Source organism: Pipra filicauda, unplaced genomic scaffold (assembly GCF_003945595.2).
Source record: "Pipra filicauda isolate LSUMZ 115617 unplaced genomic scaffold, ASM394559v2 scaffold430_size1018388_pilon, whole genome shotgun sequence".
NCBI classification, from domain to species: domain Eukaryota; kingdom Metazoa; phylum Chordata; class Aves; order Passeriformes; family Pipridae; genus Pipra; species Pipra filicauda.
The window spans coordinates 169,437-190,759 of NW_024104566.1; the positions used below are offsets into that span (position 1 = coordinate 169,437).

The 21,323-nt window shown below is 39.2% G+C and overlaps 1 protein-coding gene across 1 annotated transcript; it reads left to right on the forward strand.

Annotated features, from left to right (window-relative positions):
* Positions 1-418: 418 nt before the first annotated feature.
* On the forward strand, positions 419-19,925 carry LOC113987679 (rap1 GTPase-GDP dissociation stimulator 1-like). The gene is made up of 10 exons (XM_039385749.1): positions 419-544; positions 2,673-2,801; positions 3,908-4,033; positions 4,689-4,832; positions 8,874-9,008; positions 12,042-12,167; positions 16,213-16,352; positions 17,227-17,353; positions 18,388-18,516; positions 19,747-19,925. The coding sequence occupies exons 1-10, from the start codon at positions 424-426 to the stop codon at positions 19,878-19,880; spliced, it is 1,311 nt and encodes a 436-aa protein (XP_039241683.1). The 5' UTR covers positions 419-423; the 3' UTR covers positions 19,881-19,925.
* The last annotated feature ends 1,398 nt before the right edge of the window (positions 19,926-21,323 follow it).

Below are 21,323 nucleotides of genomic sequence, written 5' to 3' on the forward strand. Positions count from 1 at the left end.
TATATTTAGACTGAGACAGCCTTTAAGTACCTTGCTAAATCAGAACCTTGGATCCCACAGATAACCACTCAGAACTCCAGGAAACAAAGCAACACGAAAATAAAACAGCTGCAAACCTGCAGCAGGTATTGCTAACACTTATCATTACAGAGCAGAGATCCTTCTGCCTCCTCAGAGAGAGTGGGATCTTCCTAACTTTGGCAAAAATCCTGAAGGGCAATCCACGATGTGCAGTGAAAGCAGCCCACGTGCTTTCAGAGATAGCCAAAAATGGTAAGTTTGCTAAAGTGTAACTACAAGGCACATTACAGCACATTAGCTGTAGGTTTCCACTCTTGGATTTTGTTTCATGGCTACCAGCTACTGGCATTGCAACTGTTTTACTCCTACATGGCAAAAACCTCTCCTTTACCTACAGAGGAAATGAAGAAACCATGTATTGAAGCAGATTTGGTTCCAATACTGATACCTTTGCTGGAGAGCAGAGACCAAGAAATGTTGCTTCATACTGGGAGGGCTATTGGCCGTATCTGTTATGACAATCGTAAGTATCCACATAAGAGAATCTCATTTTCCTTACCTCTAAGGCATTATTTTAAAAGGCATTATAACCTGTAACTCATAATAATTTTATGAGACCTGAGCACATGTACTTATTGTACTTCAGCCTCCAGTTAGATATACAATTCACACAGCTCACAGGTACCAGGCTGAATGCATTCCAAGCAACTCCTGCACTTTGGGTTTCCCCGTTGTATTTTTGACTTCAGGTTTGCCAGAACTGCTCTCTAAGTACAAGAGGAGCAGAGCCTCATACACATCTTAAACAATTCTACATATCTGCCTTGGGCCCAAATCCTGAATGGCTTGATCTTCTTTGAAAGTAATAAGAGTAAAGTAATAAAGTAAAGGATTTTAAAAAGTGTGTTAGAAAAAAAACAGACTCTAAAAAACCTTAAAATACTGAGATATTATCTATGCAAGGAATAGTCTTCTCTGAGGACCACTGCTTGCATGTAGGAGATCTTTGTGCTCCAGATTGCCTGGACACTAGCTTGCCTGTTGGTCTCACAACTTAAACAATTTTCATTTACTTGTCCAAACAGTTTAAGATTTTTCTTTTACCTTTAACTCCCAGACTTATCAAAAGTATTTATTGCATACTGAAAGTAATATGGAAATTTTCACCCAGTATCTTCTATTCATTACCCTCTTCCTTCAACCTGTCTTCTATCCTTGCATGGATCTGCACAGCTTTACTTAGAAAGCTATGATTTGCCACTCTGCACCATTCTTATGAAATCCAAGCATGCTAGGTACCTGGTATAGATTTCACTAGCTCCCTGCAAGTTACATGTATTTGCCAAGGAATGCCACATAATAATTTCAAAAACCTTCCCCCTAAAAATCACATGCAAGGCTCATGCAACTACTGTACACCAGCACTGTTACAGCATATGGCCATACTGCACAGCTGCTTCCCTTCTGGCACAGCACAGGCCCTGCACAGATTTGCCAAGATGATTGTGACTATAAGATACATGATTTAATAAATTCTACTGCTGGCACAGCAGTAAATACATCAAAGGAAAGAAAAATTAACTTCACCAGTTCTCTGCCTGAATTACAATGGTATAGGCCACAGTGGCACCCAGACGCTTTCTGGGATCTGCCATACAAGTTACAGCCTAGTTCTCAGCAAGACGCTGCTGCAAAACAGTGCCATTGTACTGTTAAGTAACCATCACTGTCCAACTTTGTATTTTAGAGTTCTTGGCATTCTCAAAACCATTTTAGATATTAAGCTTTCATTCATTACATGACAAGCTACAAAAAGAAAGAAAGCAGTTATCAGTGTTTTCCTCAGCAAGCGTGCACATGGATGGAGACAAGCGTAGTCAGTATGCTAGAAGCAGGACCAAATTAAGTTTTACTTACTTTGTTGACTTCCCTTAAGTCATAAAAATTTACACCTGCTTAAAAACCTTACTCAGCCCATAAAAATTCCTAAGATACCTGGAATTCAAGCCTTCCAAGGCTCCCAAGATGAGGAAGAGCACGATTTCCCTAGATTAAATTTAAGGCAGTCTGTCTTTTAGTGGTATCTTACAATATCCCAGGTATTGGTAAAGCATTTAACGAATTTTTTTTTAATCATTACTCTAACACACAAAAAGTAAGTATATGGACATTTGCTATATGAGTCACTATTTCTTATCACATATTTCCAGTACCTTTCATCTCCCAGCCCTTCAGAACAAAAGAAGCCATAGTATAATAAGGTGGAGATTCCCATTCCCCAAAGATAAAAAAGCCAACTGTCTGTTCCTCACTCAATTTTCAGATACATCCCAAGAAATACCATTCATCAGAACTTGCTTGGGAAGCTGAACTAGTAGTAGAAATGCACAAGCAATTGCCTTTCTATGTTTTTAGAGTGGTATAATTCCTTAAGTCAAAGTAGCACCAGGAGGTTTAGCAAAAATCTGTCCTAAACTTGCATTTCTCCCCCACACACATTAGCCTGAAGCCACAGCACAAAAGCTTTACAAATTCCAACTGTGAGAAAGAACCAGACTACCTTGCTGCTAAGCATCTCAGTCAAACCCTTTTCACTGATTTAATTAGTCCCTAATCCAATCACCTTTAACTTCTACCACTTCCCTTATCAGGTGACCTTCAGGAAGAGCTGGTGAAGGTTGGAGTAATCCCATCACTAGCCCGAATATTAACTGACTATGAAGAGAGCGAACCACTTGTCCACGTTGCTCTATTGGCCTTATACAATCTTGCAGACCTTGGTAAGTAAATGTTTTTGCATCTTGGAATAAAATATTTTCAAACTGTCACTGCCTTCCCATGCCCACAGGACGGCGGGCTTTATTTGTTTTGGTTTTTCCTCTGTTTGTTTGGCTTTTTTTTGGGGTGGGGAGTGGTGCTTGTTTTGAGCTTTGTTTTTTAAATGCTACTGATAGACCTAATCAAAGACTGGCCACAGTATCTGTATTGGAGAAGTAACTACTCCTTCATGGAGTACCAGCAATTACTGGTACTATATTAAAACAATTAAGATTTAACAGACAGCTTTTGACGCCAAAAGAAAAGTAGAGATGGCATAAGTTCATATGGAAAATTGACAGTTTCAACTACTTCAGTTACAGTACATTAAAAGCTTGTTTATTAAAATTCTATTTCTATTTAATAATTAAGTTCATATACCTTAACAAAACAGCCTCTGCTTTCATTTACCCAATTTTCAAAGCAAAAGCATCTCCCCGATTTAAAATATATCTGCCCTACTTTGCACAAATCGTAAGTAGTGATGGAAGAAAAAGAACAAGCAGAAAACTATTACCACTCTCTATATATGGTCTGACTACCATTTGATCTACTGCTTCCTGTATTTTGGGGGAGAGGCAGGGAAGCAGGTATGGTATCACACTGTCACATCATCCTCTAGGGAGGTCTGTCCTTTTTATCTCCATCTTAATACCGTATTCCATTCAAATGTGTTCTATGTCAAACAGTGGCAAGCTTTGCTAACATACATCTTGTAGATGTTTAGGATCCCAGCAAGACTAGAACCATCTAATCAATGCAGAAAATACACTACTACAGCTAACTGACATGTGTCAATTTGTTCCATTAAATAATCATACTACAGATAGACTTGTAAGGGTCAGTGAAAGTTAAGCCAGGATTAATTTGACACCCATAAGGTCTACAGGAATTACAGAAAAACAGCGTTAAAGAAGCTGGGGGGAGAAAGGACAGAGTTTTGCTGTCTCAGTGCTGACCAAGGGGACAGACAAATTCAAAAACAGTATCAAATGACTTCAGATTATAGGGATGTAGGCTTTTAATATTTAATCAAACATTCAAAATCCTGACTTTATCACATACACAGATACAGCTAAGGAAGCTCTAAGCAAGACAAATGTTGCTGAACAACTGGTGAAACACCTGAGAAGAGCAGTGAACCATGAAAGGTTAGAAATTGTCTTTGAGGTCCTGCAAGCACTTGCAGAAAATGGTAAGGTTCCTTTTGGTTTGGGTGCAATGAGGGGAGATGGGATACTGCACTAGTTTAAGCTCTGGGTTCCAAGTTTGCCATGGGATCCTACTAAGGGAACCAGCAACCCTTTCAGTAGAAATAAACCACATGAACATGTGAAATCCTGGCCCGAACAACACTTTGAAGCTTAACAGGTGAGGCAACAAGGAAAGGAGGGAGGGAGTAGCACTCCACTCTATTAGGGTAGATCTGTAAGACAGCAGATTCAAACTTCTATTCTCCACTGTATGTAACAGGGAAGCAGCAAGACAGATTGGGTTTTTTAATTTAAAAAATGAGAACAACCAGATACCACAGAAGATGTCTACACTAAGCAGTGGTGTAGCAAGCACTGACATGAATCTATTAAAAATATCTAGATACCCCATACAGATTTTAAAGAAATGAAAGCTCATGACTGGCAATACAAGAAATGGGAAAGACCAAGGCAGAAAGCTTTGCTCGTTCTGCCTTGCTGTCACCCTGGCACTAGAAAGTTGTTACAAACAAAACCAAAACAGTGACTGCACCTGAAAGAAGACTGGCTAAAGTTCAAGGATTTAGCTTCCTCGTTTGAAATGCTTCCATGAAGACCCAAGAAGCTTTCAATGTGCTTTTACTGTGCTCTCTACAGATGCTCTGAAAGTGCAGTTGGTGGAGGCAGGAGTGCCAGAGGTGCTGTCCGAGATCCTGCTGAGGCTCCAAGGTAGTTCACAAGCTGAAGACACATGCATTGTGAAGGCTGCATCAGATCTCATCGTCTCTCTGCTTCTTGGAGGTAAAAAAAGGGAATACTTACAGTCCAGATACATAAAGAAAGAAAACCAGAAGGTGCCTTTAGCAGACGAGTTGCCATTTTCTCTGTTAACAGGGACCCATCCACAATCTTTGATCATCCTTACAGGAATTCTTCTGGAGCACCACACTCCTCACTTTCTATAGGAGTGTAGTGCTTGTGCTGCCATGCTTACCTTCAAGCTAACACATATGTTGCCTCAGGACACCTAATACCACTGTGCCTGCCCCTGCACAGAACACAAAAGCAAGCACAAGAAATTGAAGCCACTGTAACCACAGGTACAGCTGTCAGGTCACACCCTTCTATAACTTTACTTTCAAAGATGGCTTAAGAGCCAGTTTTAAATTTAAAGCTAATCATCAGATTAAGTCACATGGTATTGAACTATTCACGCTTCCCCATTCACTACTCCAAATCTGTGTACATACTTTAAACATCTGGATTAGCAAATGAAATGTAGTAACTTCTTGTAGTCTAAGTTCTGCATCTACACACATTGCTGACCCAGATTTTCCACTAAGACTTTAAGCTGATTTCAGGGAAAACACAAAAAGGCTCAAGACCTAAGAGAACTTAGTTCAAGTGGCCTTGCTGTGTTGTATTTTGGGCAATATGGATTAAAGAATAAAGCATCATGAACAGGACACTTACACTGCATCCCACCACCCTCAATCCTAAAGCAACAATGCAAAGGTCTTAAAATATTAACTCTAACAACAATCTAAGTCATCATTGACTTGAACCTCCCCAAAGACTGACAGAACAGTTCCCTTTGGGGCTAATTATAACAGATATGAGATGTTCTCTATATGTCATGCCACAGATAAATATATACAGAAGATTTTTGCTAAGGGGTGTGGCATTATCTCCTAGAACATTGATACTTGCACCACATTCAAACACATGCAGCTACAGAGACAGAAGCAATGGCTATTGCTAATTTTACAAAAAAATGTTAAGGTTGGTCACTCTCTACCCCTCCAAAACAGAAAGCCACTGTTTGGTGGCAGAGAAAAGCAACACTTAAATTTCACTGTTCCCTGGTTCTGAAACGTTCTTGCTTTTCTACAGACTGGAGACCTGTGTATGTTTAAGTTATAGATGCTAATGATGATGAACTAATTTGAGGACATAATTATGAAAAATGGGGTGGCTAGGTAGGCAAATGTTTGCTTTTTTTTTTTCCTAAATCACACTCTAGTAGAGGGGAGACTCTGGAAATATTTCATGGCAAATACTTTTGTTATAAATAAAGAAGAAAAATAACACACAGCTACTGATATTTCAGATTTAAAGTCACTTTTAGAAAGGGAGGGTTACTCAGACAAAAAACAAAAAAGTCATTTTATCTTTCACTTTCCTATTATAGAAAGCAATGAGCCTTTATACTATGCAGAGAGAAACCCAGAGAGATTCTTGTAAGCACACCCCTGGAAGGCAGGCATGCTGTGCTGAATCAGTCAGCAAAAGGTACCCCACCATGTCTTCCGTCCTTTCTCACTCAAAGCTACTGTATTGGCTTCAGACTCAACAAAAGGGACCTCAACATTGCTCAACTTTCTTCACTAATATCTGCTTAATCATTATAAAAGATTCCCTCACATCTGTCTGAATGTTGGGGTTTTTTTTGTTTTGTTGGGTTTTTTTTGAAGTAAGCTATCATACACGCATCTCTTCACCTCCCCCTCACATCCTTCCTAGACTCCCTTTCTTCCTTGCTTTATACCTTGTTCTGAATCAGCCACTGTGCATCACAGCTCTACAAAGGCCACAGAAATGCCCTCAGTGCCTTTAAACTGGCTAAATTCCATTTATTCAACTGAATGGCTTGCTTTGTCACTAGCTCTTCTCCCTCCCTCATCCCCATACCACCATTAGATGTTTCATGTGGAAAAAGTGAATAATCCCTCTCATGTCCCAATATGTGCCACTGATGTATGCACAGCCTTTAATCTAAGAGAAAAAAAAATCCTATGAAAATCTGATCTCAGCATCAAATGACTTCCAGGCCGTGAAAAGATGACAGACAGCTTTTGCAGCTGTGAAAGTGGCTGTTCCTATCAGACTTTAACTATGAGCCATTAAACTGGAGGTTCTGCTGCTATCCAAGCAAGAACTCCATAGGAGAGAACAGCAATTTGGAGCTCTGTGACAATCAAAGCAAGGCAGTCACTAATAGGCTCTGCCTATTTACTACATGAGAAAATCCAAAATGCTCTGCCATTCCTGTTTGAAAGGTGGGGGCAGGAGAGAAATTCAGTGCAATTAAGGTTAGTCAAAAAGAGTCATAAAGATCAAAATATTTTGCCTGTAGAATTTTATCAGACCAGAAGAGATGACCTATTCTTACAGAGCTGGTTCCTAAAGACAACTGGGCAATTTTCCTCATATATCTGATCTCCAAAGATTAGGACCAGGTAAGAGAACATTTGAAGAATCACAAGCAAAACCACTAGCTTTAAAGAATGTATCTGTAACAAATGTGGATAGAGCCTTCCCAAATCTTCGTTCACGAAGCCCAGCCATGAAAGAATGTATGCATAAAATGCTATAAAAAGATTTTTGCATGGGTAGAATTCCAACTATTTCACAGACTGTCAGCTCTCTCATGAAAATATCCACTTACGCTTTATAAGCATTTGACAAATTCTTATTTAATGGATATAGTAATGGGGGGGGGAATAGGCTACTAACTGAAAGGTTAATAAATGAAAGGAATAGTATGTGCTGGTTTCAAAAGACAACACAGAGGAGTGTCTACTACCACAAGGTGGAAATAACATCCAAACCAGCAAAGATGTTAAAATTAGAGTCATTTTTACATGCTATACATACAAAAATTAGAAGGCTGTATACCTCAGTCATGCAGTTAGAACCACAAGAAGCATTAAAGCTATTTTTGGTCAGATTATATACTCGCATGAAGTTTGTATAATTCCATGGATAATCATTCACTCCAGGGGAAGATGTGGTCTTTCTACATAATGTTCACTCTGTTTTGCCACATGTTAACAGACAGCAGTCACAAGGTAACAGCACAGCAAAATGGAAATGGTGACGGATGTCAGGCATATACTTCTCTTGAAGTGTATAATAGACTGCATAAAGCAAAATACAGAAGATAATTTGCCAAATGGCATCTTCAAAACACTTCCTTCAGAAAGGGTACAGTAGTATACAGGGTTTCCTTTTGCTGTTTAGAACACTTTCCCATTTCCTAAAAAGGTGACCTAAGCAGTGTCTGATAACAAAAGGGCTGTCACCTGTACAGAGCAACTTCTCAAAGACAGGAGACAGACAGACATGCAGTGACAAAATACTGCAAAGCATTGCTGGGCAAAGAGGTAGGTTTTGGATATACAAATTTGCTCTTTCACCAGGATTAAACAAATCAGATCTCTCTAAGTGAACTTGTATTTTCCTGGCTTCATATGAGTGCAACATAAACAGACTTCTCATTTCAGAAAGTGGGTTTCTCAAAACAGGTCTAGGTCTGATTCTTTCAATAAGTAGTTAATGACAAATTATTTCATAGTAAACAAGGAGTAACAGCAGTACAGAACTAGTAATCAGAGTTACCATTGGTGGTTAAGATCTCTGGTCTCACAATAGTCTCTTAAACCAGCAGAATAGCAAAATTGGAGTATTAAAGCTATCCTGGAGAGAAGTGGAAAATGCCACTGGTATTCCACCATATATATAGTGGGAAATACAGCAGTACTGAGAAAATACAAAAAGACTGGAGAATCTATGGTTTTGAATTTGACAGTGATTGTCCCTAAAGCTCTCTCAAGCTAAGCATTATCAGAAGGTGCCTCAGCATCAGTTCATGGGTAGCTGATGCCCACTCATCTCGAGAGTTAAAGGTTGCAAAAAACAATCCAAAAGCTTTAGTCTCAATCTTATCAAGACATAAAAGTGGTCAAGGCAAAGGCTCCCTGAATTCTCAGTTTGCATCATTTACTTCTATTGTTGAGTTTCTTACCTCTCTCACCTGCTTGGTTTTGCCTCTTTCTTCAGATGGCAACTGTTTACGGATGGTACAGCTGGGAGTCATTCATCAGCTCCTGGATCTTCTGGAGAAGCACGTACAGAGCGGGGACACCTCTGTTCAACACGCTGCACTCAGTGCACTTCAGAACCTTGCTATACCAGGTACACAGCTTGAAGACAATTGACTTACTGTGATCCTTTGTAAAGATGGGTCAGCTAATGGAGACCTGTGCAGCTCTGTCCAAATCACCAATTCCAGTCCCTTGCATTTTGAGGGGCAACAGACTTCCCCCCCTGCAGAAACACGTTTGAATAATTCATCAAGAATTCCTCATCTACATAAAAGGTCTAAATATAATGAAGTGTGATCTGATTGCCAGCTGCTGAAATAGTTTCATACTAACAGCATACAGCTGCTCAAGACAAAAATTCAGAATAAGGTTTCTAGCTTAAAATACAGAGTATAGGGTGCAGCTATCACGTCATAGCTGGTAGGGATTTCATAAATCTGCTCTTCTAGAAAGCCAATATTCATTGCAAATTTGGCCTTTCAACCCAAAAGCTACAGTACTTAAGGGAGTCGAATAAGAGATGGGAACAGACTGTAGTAGACCATGTTGCAATAGGACAAACTATAAGAAGGTAAATTTTGACTTAGATAAGGCAGATATTTTTTATGATGAGGGTGGTGAATCACTGGAACAGGTTGCCCAGAGAAGTGGTGGATGTCCCTTCCCTGGAAACATTCAAGGTCAGGCTAGATGGGGCTCTGAGCAACCTGACTAAGTTCAAGATGTCCCTTTGAAGGTCTCTTCCCACCCACACCATTCTAGGATTCCACTTTGTGATCTTTTGTTAATACACATCAGAATATTATGCTGCTTCTCATCTCAAATTTAATGCTTCCATGTGAAGTACCATTCAGGCCAAAAATGTTCTGTTACAGACTTAACAGTACCCTGCAATGCAGTCCTTACACTGACAGACAGTACTCCAGAGCATAACACCGATGCTTTTTTTGAAGTTGTTTGCCTCTTTTATTATGTAAGCTAGCCAGCATGCTTGGTTTAACAGTTTTACACATAATCATTACTTCAAACAACTAAGAGCTCCAGAACATCCTTGTTGCTGCTTCGCCTCCACTACTTCCTTTTAAAGCCTGAAAAACTGATTTTTTTCTTACAGATAGCTCTCCTCAGAACTCCACTTATTTCTTTCAACTTTTAATATGCTCTCAAAAAATTTATTTAGTTTGGCTTATAGTATTATCAGACTAGCCAACCACATCAGTCCACTCAGTATTTTAATAAACGTATTTGACACTGTAAGCCCTTCACTGATACTATGTTTATTTTATTTCTCTTTGAAGAGATGTTCTACCAGCACTCACATCAGCAGGCAAAGGCCTGTGCAGATTGCTTTTTGGTGTTAATAAAGCACGCAGTGCTGCAAAGGTGCAGGCCACCTTACAGAAGTTACAATCTAACACAGAGCTACGAGGAGAAAAAAATCACAGACTGGGGACAAATCATGGAGAGCCACACAGCTGAAATTAAGAGAATAAATTAGCAAGAAAAATGTAACTATCATTATTGGAACGAAAAAGGGGATTTTTTTTTTTCTCTAAGCCTAGCTCTGTCCCATGCTTACCTCTTACTGACTTCATTCCTGCAAAATGTACAATAGGATTTGTTACAAGCAGCAAAGACACCAATTAAACTCATTTGAAAGAGAACAATTTTGATGTAGTTTCCCTTGACAACAAGCAGAGATGATCACTTTCTAGCTCACGACAGAATCTGTTCCCCAACAAATACCAAAGGCCAACTTTTTGCAATGCCAAGCCCAGGCATTCCTTAGGAGTTTCTTAAGGAAGCAATAAACACAGCTGATTCTGCAAAGATTAGAGGACATAAAACTTCAGAAAAATGTAGTTGCAACCTAAAAGTTCACTGCTGTATTACTGGTTGCTACACACAGAACTAGAAAATCTTAATGTTCTTTGAAGTTGCACTTTAGAAGCTCAACTCTGAATTATAAAATATCAATATATCAATACAGAGTCTATTTTAATTATCTGTTCAAGTCTATTACAACCCATTTTAGATCTTTCCAAGTGTATAGGCACTTAAAACACTATTCCACTAGAACGTTGTACTTTTCTTCATCAATTCACAAAAATCTCTGTGTTTTTATCTGTAACATGTGTAAGACATTCCCTAACACTAATACATCACTTCTAGAAACACGTGCACTCTATCACTTTCAACAGTATAGCGTGCTACCTGGAGAACAAGAAAAAAAGAAAAAGACTGAATGGAGATCCATAAACATGAATTAAATATGGGCCAACACTTGCAAACAGACACAAAGAAGTCTTTCATTCAAGTATTGATCTTAAAAGAGAACAGGTGCTTATAAAAAAGAAAATGAAAAAAGTTATTATGATTTAGTGAAAGGAGGGCCACTGAAAAACAAGAACATTAAGAGCAAGTTACTTAATAGGGTCTGCATCTCAATTTGCCCAATAAAAGGACAAAGGGATGTAATAGTTATCTCCCTAATTTCACTTTCCTGTCCTCCTCAGCACCCCACAAAAAATGCATGCAAAAGATGGGAAGAAAATTGCTTTGGAGGAAGCAGCTTTTGCTAGCACAGTCAAGCAGTATTAGGACTCTTTCTAGACAAGGGATTATTGCACCAACCACTGGTGCAAAGACACAAAAATTAGGGAGCACAGAAGCAAAGGCATGAGCAACAGGGGAACAGTGAGCTCAAATACAAAAGGAAAATCCATTTTCTAGAAATATGGCTGTGTAAGTCCCTTCTGCCACTCATTTCAGTTGAGTAAGCACAGAACAGGCTTCCTCATGTGAGTGGGCGAATGGATGGATCATCTATTACAACTAGAAGAAGAAAGAAATGACAATGCTGTGTTTATCCTCTTATGTACTTGGCTCCAGGAAGGGCTAAGATCAAAAGTAACCAAAATAACCTAACAGCAGTTCCTAGAAAGGTTTTATCTCAAAAGAGAAGCCTGAAGTCCTGACTTAATATCTGAGCTCTCTAACAAGTTGGACCTTTTGCTAGAAGCATAATGCAGCATAAAATTCAGAACAGTTATGTCATATCTATATTTTCAGATGCCTGTGTAGTTACTAAGCTTCACATCAACATCTCTTTTCTATTTTCTAGTTGTTAGCAAGGTTCAAATGCTGGAGGAAGGTGTTGCAGAACGGATTGAAGCACTTCTAAGATCAGAGAGTCCTCCTGTGCAGTTTAAACTTCTTGGAACATTACGGATGTTAGCAGATGGTCAAGGTAGGGAATTGCTAGTGTTTACTGAGATCAACTAAACACCCCCCTGCTCCCCTAGCCCTGCAACACAATGGATGTGCAAGATGATGGGCTAAGTGTCCTGCTAACCTAATTTCAACCAATTTGGAGAGGTTTCAACAGAGCTGATTGCCAGCGGCTGCAAGCTTTCCACACTGACCCAGTCAGCCCCAGAGGCAGACGAGAAACAAACCAAAGGGAAGAATCTGCAGCACTCTGTGAGAATGGGCAAAGGCCTTAAATGAAGATGTTTCCCTCCACAGATATAGAGCAAGGCATGAGTACGATAGAAAAGAGTAAGGCTAATACTTTACACTGTCAAATCACAGGAGAGAAAAATCAATAAAGAAATGGAGAATATAAAAGGAACAAAGGGGGCTGGGATGGAGAGAGGCAGAAGAAATAAGTTACTAGCCATCGTGAAGTCTTCATACACACATGCTGCTAGGTTTATCTTGCTGGTGAAATACTGGACTACCTACTTGCACTTCATTCAGTTTTACAAAGAGATGCACATGCAAAGGTACATCTTTGAGGAACATGCACAATGTCAGAATTACATTAAGATCTACTACATCTTAATTTATCCTTAGGCTTACTTAGCTTCTTACCACAGTAGAACGCAAAAATGAGTGTTGTAGGGTTTGGTATTGCCTTTCATATCACCAGAGCAGCTGCTCTAGAGCACTAATCAGTACAAGGGATAGGTCCAAACCAGAACCAGAATAGTTATGACCATTTTGTGATGGGAACTGTCACTGATACAGAACAATTAGAGAGACCAACTCAATAATTGTATGCAAGAGGAAAAAACCCTCACTCTCCTACATTCCACACTGCACTCAACCTCACCACTGCGGACACTCTGACTGCATCCTTTATCAAATCAATATGCATGATATAAAATTCAGATCTATCCCTCATATTAATTTGCAATTATCCCAGTCCACTGAAAAGCTGCTTTCACTCATTTCTCCATGGTAGGAAATGGATATTGCAGGATATATAGAAACTTAGCATCACCTTCCTCTCAGGCTTTGAAGAAGTCATTAAAAGGTAATTTCTCTGAAATCCTATCTGAATTGTGACAGGGGAGAGCATTTAGCTTTTAAAATTGAGACATCATAATAACACAGATCTAAACCACTAAATTAGGTGGTTTTTTGAATTCCATTTACCAGCCATAGTGAGAAGCTGGAATTTGGCAAGAGGTACTTCTGAAATAACACAGTTATCAAAGTGAAAGCAGAAAAAAGATCTAGGAGATTATTCAGTGTTTACTCAATCCTGTCTATGAGCACACAATTCTCCCACCTTTAATTACTTTCTATTCTGTTTACCCATGAGCTAACATTGCCCTTAATTAACTCAGCCTGAAACTCTTATGCACCCACATCTACTCCGAAGTCCACACTAAATTAGCTAATTGCCTTATCTAGTATGAATTCATTACTGTGACTGTCAGCAGGTATGCCGAGGCCTACAGACTAGAAGAGATAGGTTTCTTCCTAACTATAGAAAACTGCAGGCAGATCTGTCAGCTTCATTACTCTAGAGAGATGTTAACATTAACTCCTGAACCATTTTGCTTCAGAGGAGCAGAATAATTTCTGCACTTCAATAGCCAAAGGACTTTCAGCTCAACTGAAAGTTCAATCACACACAATTTATTCAAATTTGGGGTTTTTTGCAAGTTAAAAGGTCTTCCTGTTAAGAATAACTAATTGGATTTTATCTCAAAGAGATAAAATGGTGGTAGACATCAGGAAGTCCCTGCCAAACTGGGTCAAGAACCTGCCTTTGAACAAATCTCTTAGACTGGTTCTATTCACCACCCTGTTACCTCTTTCAGCTTTTTGTACTAAACTGGATTACCATGATCTCAGACTAACAAGTAACATCTGACCTAGAAACAAAAGCCTTATGTTACAGGAGATAACATGCAGGTGGCTTTGCAATGACAAGAAACTCTTAACTCAAAAAAACCTGTCCAGTAGACTATAAGCTCCCAAATCTCTTGTGGGATTTTCACCCATGGATATTGATCCACAGTATACTGGGAAAACAAAGAAAAGGAAGTGTCTGCACTTCCCCATTTGCCTCTGCCAAAACAATGACTATAGGTTAACTTACATCTCCTGTAAAATACGTGGAGTAATCACATAGTTTATTGACACAGACCTTCTGGTACACATTTTATTTGATCCTTTCCAGAATATCTCAAAACAAATGCAACAGCCAGAGAAAGGGACAGGAGCAGGGCAATGCCCCTATCACCCAAACCCATCCCTTCTGTTACAGATGCTAATGTTAGTTCTTCCTCAAATCTTAGCATCAGTAAAGGTCCAAGAGACAAATTTCTCAGTATCTTAAAACAATACAGACTTTTCCCCACATTTTTCCCCTCTCTGAATCAGCATCCAAAGGACGACAGATCTCATTCACTACTTTTTTTCAGGCCTGAAACTATTTTAAGACTAGAAAATCAGAAAAATATTGCAAAAAGCTCACAGATCCTTTATAGCCCTTCTTAGGGAATGTACACTTCCAATGAAGAGCTTTACCACATCTTTCCTTTTTCACAGTACACAATGCACATTTCATGCTCAACTGCTGTGGTTCTCTATCATCAAGGGGGGAGCAGTGGGCATGGGACAGGACTCAAGATAACCAAAAATAAGACAACAAGAAAAACCTTTAATTACAGATAACTACATGAGACTCCAAAAGTTGAATTAAATCTTATAATCACAATATATTTTTGCCATTAGAGTAATTCTACACCAAAAGTGAGTGTCTGTCCTGTGACTAGTTTTGCCTCTCAGTTGCTACATCTGGTGCCCAACCAGAAGTGCTGTGCATTTATATCCTCAGTTCAACTGGAACACATAGAAGCAGCAGTCTTGGCAGTTCACAAAACACCTCTTTGTGCTCTAAGACAAATGGGTGAGCATTCAATTCCTTCAAAAGGCAGATTAAGTTGTGCACTTTGCTATTTTATCTTTCTCCTAGTACCCTTAGAAGAGAATTCCAGTAGAATCAAGATGTAGGATTTCAAAAAGTCTTCAGTATTGAACAGAAACAGCTACAGTTATTTACCATGATGTTCTCAGGGCTGAACCCTTACTTAATATATTTGGTTAAAAAAGAGTATTTTGGCCTTCAGCACCCTTATGTCTGCATTTTTCCTTTGCTTAGGAAATCACCTCCCACCATTTAGTCACTTTTGATCCAGAGCACTTTGAAGAAACATTAATTAAGTGTAGTAAGACTCACGTGGTCCCTTATGTCAGACTGACAGAGGATGAGTAAAGTTCCTTTTGCTGCTGAACTTCAAAGAACTTTGAGAGCAGTCTCCCTTAGTGGCAACCAGCCCTAAACCTCAGCATATAATTAGAGTTCCACTTCTTAGGAAAAGTTACCTAGTGAGATTTTTTTCAAATGTCAGCCACACAGATTAACACTTCTAGCAAGTCTTGAGATAGGGTTCTTGAAACACAGGGGAATGCAAATTAAAAGGCTCTTCCACACTCGAGGGGAAGTTTTGATGATGCTTTATACACAGTTCAACACACATCCTTAAGACTCAGGTCATCCAATTACTGCTGCAATTCTGTACTAAGGCTTGGCTTCCCACATCACCAATGGTAATTATCACCAAAACAGCAAGAACAGGCTCTGAAGAGCCCATGATTACACTTGTGCAGGGCTCATAGTGCAGGAAACCAAATGGGAAAGGGATATTCCTCACAAAGAAATTTCAGTATAGCAACAGAATATTTGCTTTCAAAGATACAAAGCTGCTCATTTTAAACCCTGCTTCAGCAGCCTCTTTAAAAGGATAGGTCTATTGGAACAGCTTATTTTATCCTTCACCTCCAAGATTCCTTTGGCATTCCTCTGGTGAAGATTTCCAAGATCCTTAAAAGCCCAGGCCTGCAGCCCTAGTTACTTCTGCATTCACATTTCTATGACACAGACTGAGAAGTCTGATTTTGAATGCCTCTTGGTGATGGGCTTTTCTCCTCAGCTGATGCAGCTGAAATCTTGGGCCAAGACCCCACACTGCTCAACAGACTGGTGCAGTGGTGCGACATGAACGACCACTCCGGCGTCCGCGGGGAAGCAAATCGGCTGCTGGCATCAATCTTGCATCACAACAGATCCCAAGTAAGAGAACTACTGGTCTGATACCTTTCTACTTTATCTTTCTCAAATATTCTTAAAGCTTACACATATAGCTTTACAATTAAAAACACGGGAGGTCACAGTAAAAACCTCTCTGGTCTGCCTCAACACCAGCTCGGGGGAAGCAAGTGGGAAACCTGTGCCCTCCATAGCCACAGACACCCCACAGAAACAAACAGTGTGGTTACCTACTGCCCCTTGTCAACTTTTGCCCTGCTTGAATAAGGCTTGACAAATGACAAGTATGTAAAGCTTTTCCATTGCCATAAATATGATTCAAATTTCAAATTAAAATGGCAAAGATAGCCCAGACCAGTCCTACATGTCAGTCCTCCAGAAGCTCTGAAGTGCCCACTTCTCCACCTAGTAGTGGATTAACCTGGCATGACTTGTATTTGCTGGCATTTTAGAATAGGCTTCTGTTTCTCAGAAGTCATGCTGTTATGTGCAGGCATCCCAACCATGCTTTAATGATTAAAAAAGGTAATGATTAAAAAAGTAGATACTATCTGCATAGGCTTTGATAACGTAAAATTAGTCTTTGCCTATTTGAAGCCTTGAAATGAAAGAGTGGAATAAGGACAAAGTAAAACTCAAGACAAAATGTGTATTTATCTTACAGATATGCATTCATGCTTAATTCCAAGTATTGATATTCCAGGTAAATTAGACGAGCCCTAAGCAGACATCTATGATCAATGCTGAAAGCAATGTTGTCTCAAATACTGTCAGTTTGCACCACAGCAGGCAAATAATTTCCATCTACTCAGAAGCTGAAGAGTGCAATCTCATTTCTTTTTTCATTCTACTTTATTCATAAGTCAGATTTCCACGTGGTTTACCATTGCTTTAACAGGAAGTGGTCAAAGCCATCCAGGAGGCACAAGGAGTGAAGCATCTGGTTTCCATGACAACAAGTGAACATGCTGCCACACAGAACGAGGCTCTGAACGCCTTGGCAGTAGCATCTGCAATCGATTTAGGTATTGTTCTCCTAAAAGTAGATATCTGTGCAACATCCTCAATTATTAACACTGTCATGCTGTTAATTCTACATAACACATGTGAAAAAGCATCCTTCTTGTCTAGATTTAGCTCTTCAGCATGAAATAAAGGTTGTCAGCCACCCAGATCACAAAAGCAATAGGCTTTGAGGCTTACCTGAAGATTTTTTTGTTTAGGAGAAAGTCAAATTATCAGGTTGTGTGGACAGGCAGTCTGTTGAGTAGCATGGTATGATGCTAGAAACCTACACAAAAAAAAAAACAAAACAAAACAACCAACCCAAAACAAAGCAGAGGGAAAGTAAAGCTGATGAAGATAAAAAAAAAATGAGAAAGTCTAAATGAAGGACAAGTTATATACTTGAATGGTTACTGAAAACTCTAAATGGAGGAAATAATCTTCAGAAGACAGATGAGGAAAGAATAAAGCAGTAGCATAAACAAAGAGGTATTGTAGAAGCTGTATATGAAGCAATGAGAAAACCATGAAGTTCTAGCTACTTTTCCTGAGCTAGTTTTCAGAGTTACATAAAATTTTTTTCAGATTTGTCCAGTATAATTTGAAAATGGCTCTCAATTTATTACAGCAAAGACAGACACCACAGAAATCTACATACATCAAAAGGTACATTGAAAAGAAAAGGTCAGCTTGAAATTTGGAATTTCCTATACCAACTAGTAAGATTGCAAACAGCCCACTTAACTGCTTGTCTGTCATTCAGACTCTCAAACTCAATTGGGCAACTAATGTGAATCAACATTTTTAGTACTGAACATTGCAAATTTTAATCTATTATGGGGTTATAGTTCTGTCTTGAAGAAAGAGGCCAGTGAGGAAATACTGTGCAGAAAACAATACAGAAATTCTCCAGGAGAGAAAAGACAGTTGCCCAAGACATCCCAGAATAGACAGTTTGAAATGAAGCCAGTCAGGAATTTTTAGAAAGCAAGCATGTTCACTTTCCAGTTTCTTTACAAGAAACACCTCAGACATTTGTTTACTTATTTTTCAGAAACCCTTGAAGAATCTTTTAAGGAATCACAGCTAGTTCAAAGTTTACACAAACTTCTACAAGATGATAATACAAGCCCTGAGGTGAAATACAACTCAATGGGTCTTCTGTGCAGGCTTCTTAATTCAGGTAACCTCATTTTAAATTGTCTCCGATGAAAGGATAGATATTTGTAACAAAGACAAGTGTTTTCTCTTACCAAAATGTGCTGCTTGTGATGCTCCAGTGAATGAGTAAAGGATATTAAACAGGTTCATTCTTTATTGATCAGCAAACATCACAGTCAAGTAACTTTCTTTATGAAAAGTTGATTAAACCATCAGTTGAATAAAATAGAAAAAAAAAAAGCAAGGCTTTATTCCAGTGAGTCAGTGGCATAATCAAGTCCTGAAATAGCAAAACTAGAGCCTTGGCATAAAGGCATCTTTGTCCAACTTCACCATGCAGAAATGCCTGGCAGGCCCAGGCCCTGTGTGTACCACAGCATTTTTGTGTTCAAAGAAAGAGTCCGTATCATGTCCATAGGCAGGCATTCATTTGCTCTGCCTATGCTGTGAGCAAACCAGAAGCTGAGACAAAACAGCAATTCTATCAATGCTGCCTTTGCACAGTAACTTTTCGTGAAGCATGTAAAGGATATGATTTCAGTGTCACTCCAAGGTTAGGGAAGACTTAAAATGGCTTCAAGCAAGATCAGACTATCCCAGGTGTGTGGCCCTAAATGAAAACAACCCCCTTGAAACCAGGAGTCCAAAGATCTCGTGGCAGTTTCTCACACCCTAATAAAAAAATTATGTGAATTGAAAATAATGATTGTGCTTAGGCAAGGATTGATCATAAGGTGAGCTGCCTTTCAAACCTTGGAGCCACCCTATACTGACAGACAAGCTGGATTTTGCAGAATACTCTATTTTTTCCCTGTAGCCACTGAGATATTGGAATAGGGATAAAGCACTTGCATCCTTCAGTGCTACAATGGAGTATTGACATAACATGTGTGATCTATAAGACTTTTCTTCCAGAGGTGTATATACCTAGAATTTTATAGACTAACTGTAACAGAGTTCATGCTTACTAATATGAAATGCTAACAAAAAGCATACAGGCAAAAAAATGCTGGTAATTGCTCTGTATTATAGTTTGAAAGTATTTTTCTTCTGTCAATCAGTTCTTGGAAGTCAAACAGGAGAAAAAAATCTTAACCTATTCAATACTTCCAATGGCTGTAAGGGAAAAAAAAAATTGAATTAAAGCAGCTAACTTTAAACAGCAAGTACTCCAAATTTATTTTACTACAGTTGTTGGGAGCCACTATGCCATTGCATGTCAATGAAAGTCAGAATTTCTTCTCCCTTTCAGGTGATCTGAGACAAGAAATAGAGGAGGACAAGATTAAAGAAACTCTGGAACAACTCTGCAGTCACAGCAGTGCAAATGTGGTCAAGGCAGCTGTCACAACATTACAGGTTTTGAGAGGAGACACACCTCAGTAGCGTCCCTTCTTCCACGTGGCAACCCAGCACTGCTGCTGGGGCAAACAGAACACCACCTTTGCAACCCTACCTTGCATTTGCAATGTGGCCACACAACCAACACTACTAAAGCCCAGGCACAGCTCCTGCTTTTAAAGCTGTACATAAACCTGATTTGCCCATCTACTTGGCCTCCTGATTCTTGCATCACTGCAGCTCTTCACTGATCTACTAAGACACAGCAGCAGGAATAAGGCCTGTCAAAGCAAGTGATCTCAGAAAACATCACAGAAGAAGCATTAGGCAATTACCACTTCTGTTATACATTTTTGAGTTGCTTGGTTTTGTCCCATTAGGATACACACGAGAAAAATTGCATCAGTGGGACTTGAAAATAATTACATAAAAATCTCAAGCTTATATCACATAACCTGAAATGGGGTGGATTAGATCTGTAGCCTAAACAATGCAAAGGGCCAACAGGCACCAACTGAACCTCTGCACACCATGAATCACACTGTGAGCCCAGCTGTTAAGGGACCACATTAAAACCAACACAAACTATCCTTAAACTAACTCTCCCTTCAATTTCCAATTTTAAAGCTCATCTCTAAAATTTTACCGTGCTACTGTCACAAGCTATATTCCTAAATAATTGAGGCTGCAGTCTTGTTCTAAGTTCAGAGCTGTATTGTAACATGTTGGAACCTGGAATGAGACTGAGCAGAAGCAAAGGTTACAAGAAACTGCAGTCAGTGAACATACAGTGCTTACACAAGACACAAAATTAAAGCTAATTAGAAATTGCAAGTGGGAATGGGTGAAGATTTGGAGGCAGCTGGCATTCCATTATCACCACTAAGAGGACCGGGGTTTAACTTCACATAACGAAAAACTGTAGTAAAGCAAATGTGTCTAAACATTTCTACAGAAACCTTTCATATTTAAAATTGGTGATTAGATGAAAAGGTAACAGATTCTATTACACAACTTGTTCTTATGGGAACTTTTTGAAGCAATGGAATGTTGCAGAGTTACAATGTCCAAACCCCTGCAGTGGTAGAATGCTGGGGAAAAACAACCTTTTTTTTTTAGCCAGCAGAAAAGTTATTGTGAAAAAAATAAACAAGTACTGATCTTCAGAAAACTGTTACAAAACAGGGTATATTTCAAAGTCAACAACGCCCAACAATTTTCAAACAATTTGAGTACAACTGGCTGCAACAAACTGTCTGCAAACAAACATTTCAACTTTGTTCCTGCAAAAGTCTTCCCACCTGCAAAACTTAGTAACACTACTTGGCCTACTACACTCATCACCAAACATCACTCTCAGGAATACTCTTAAGAAAGAGAATTTCATAAAACCACCCCAGACAAGTCACTTGGTGAGTAACAGAAACAGGTTTTGACCACACAGGAGAAAAGAAAAACAGCAGATTTAACTTTCTGGATGTCAGGAGA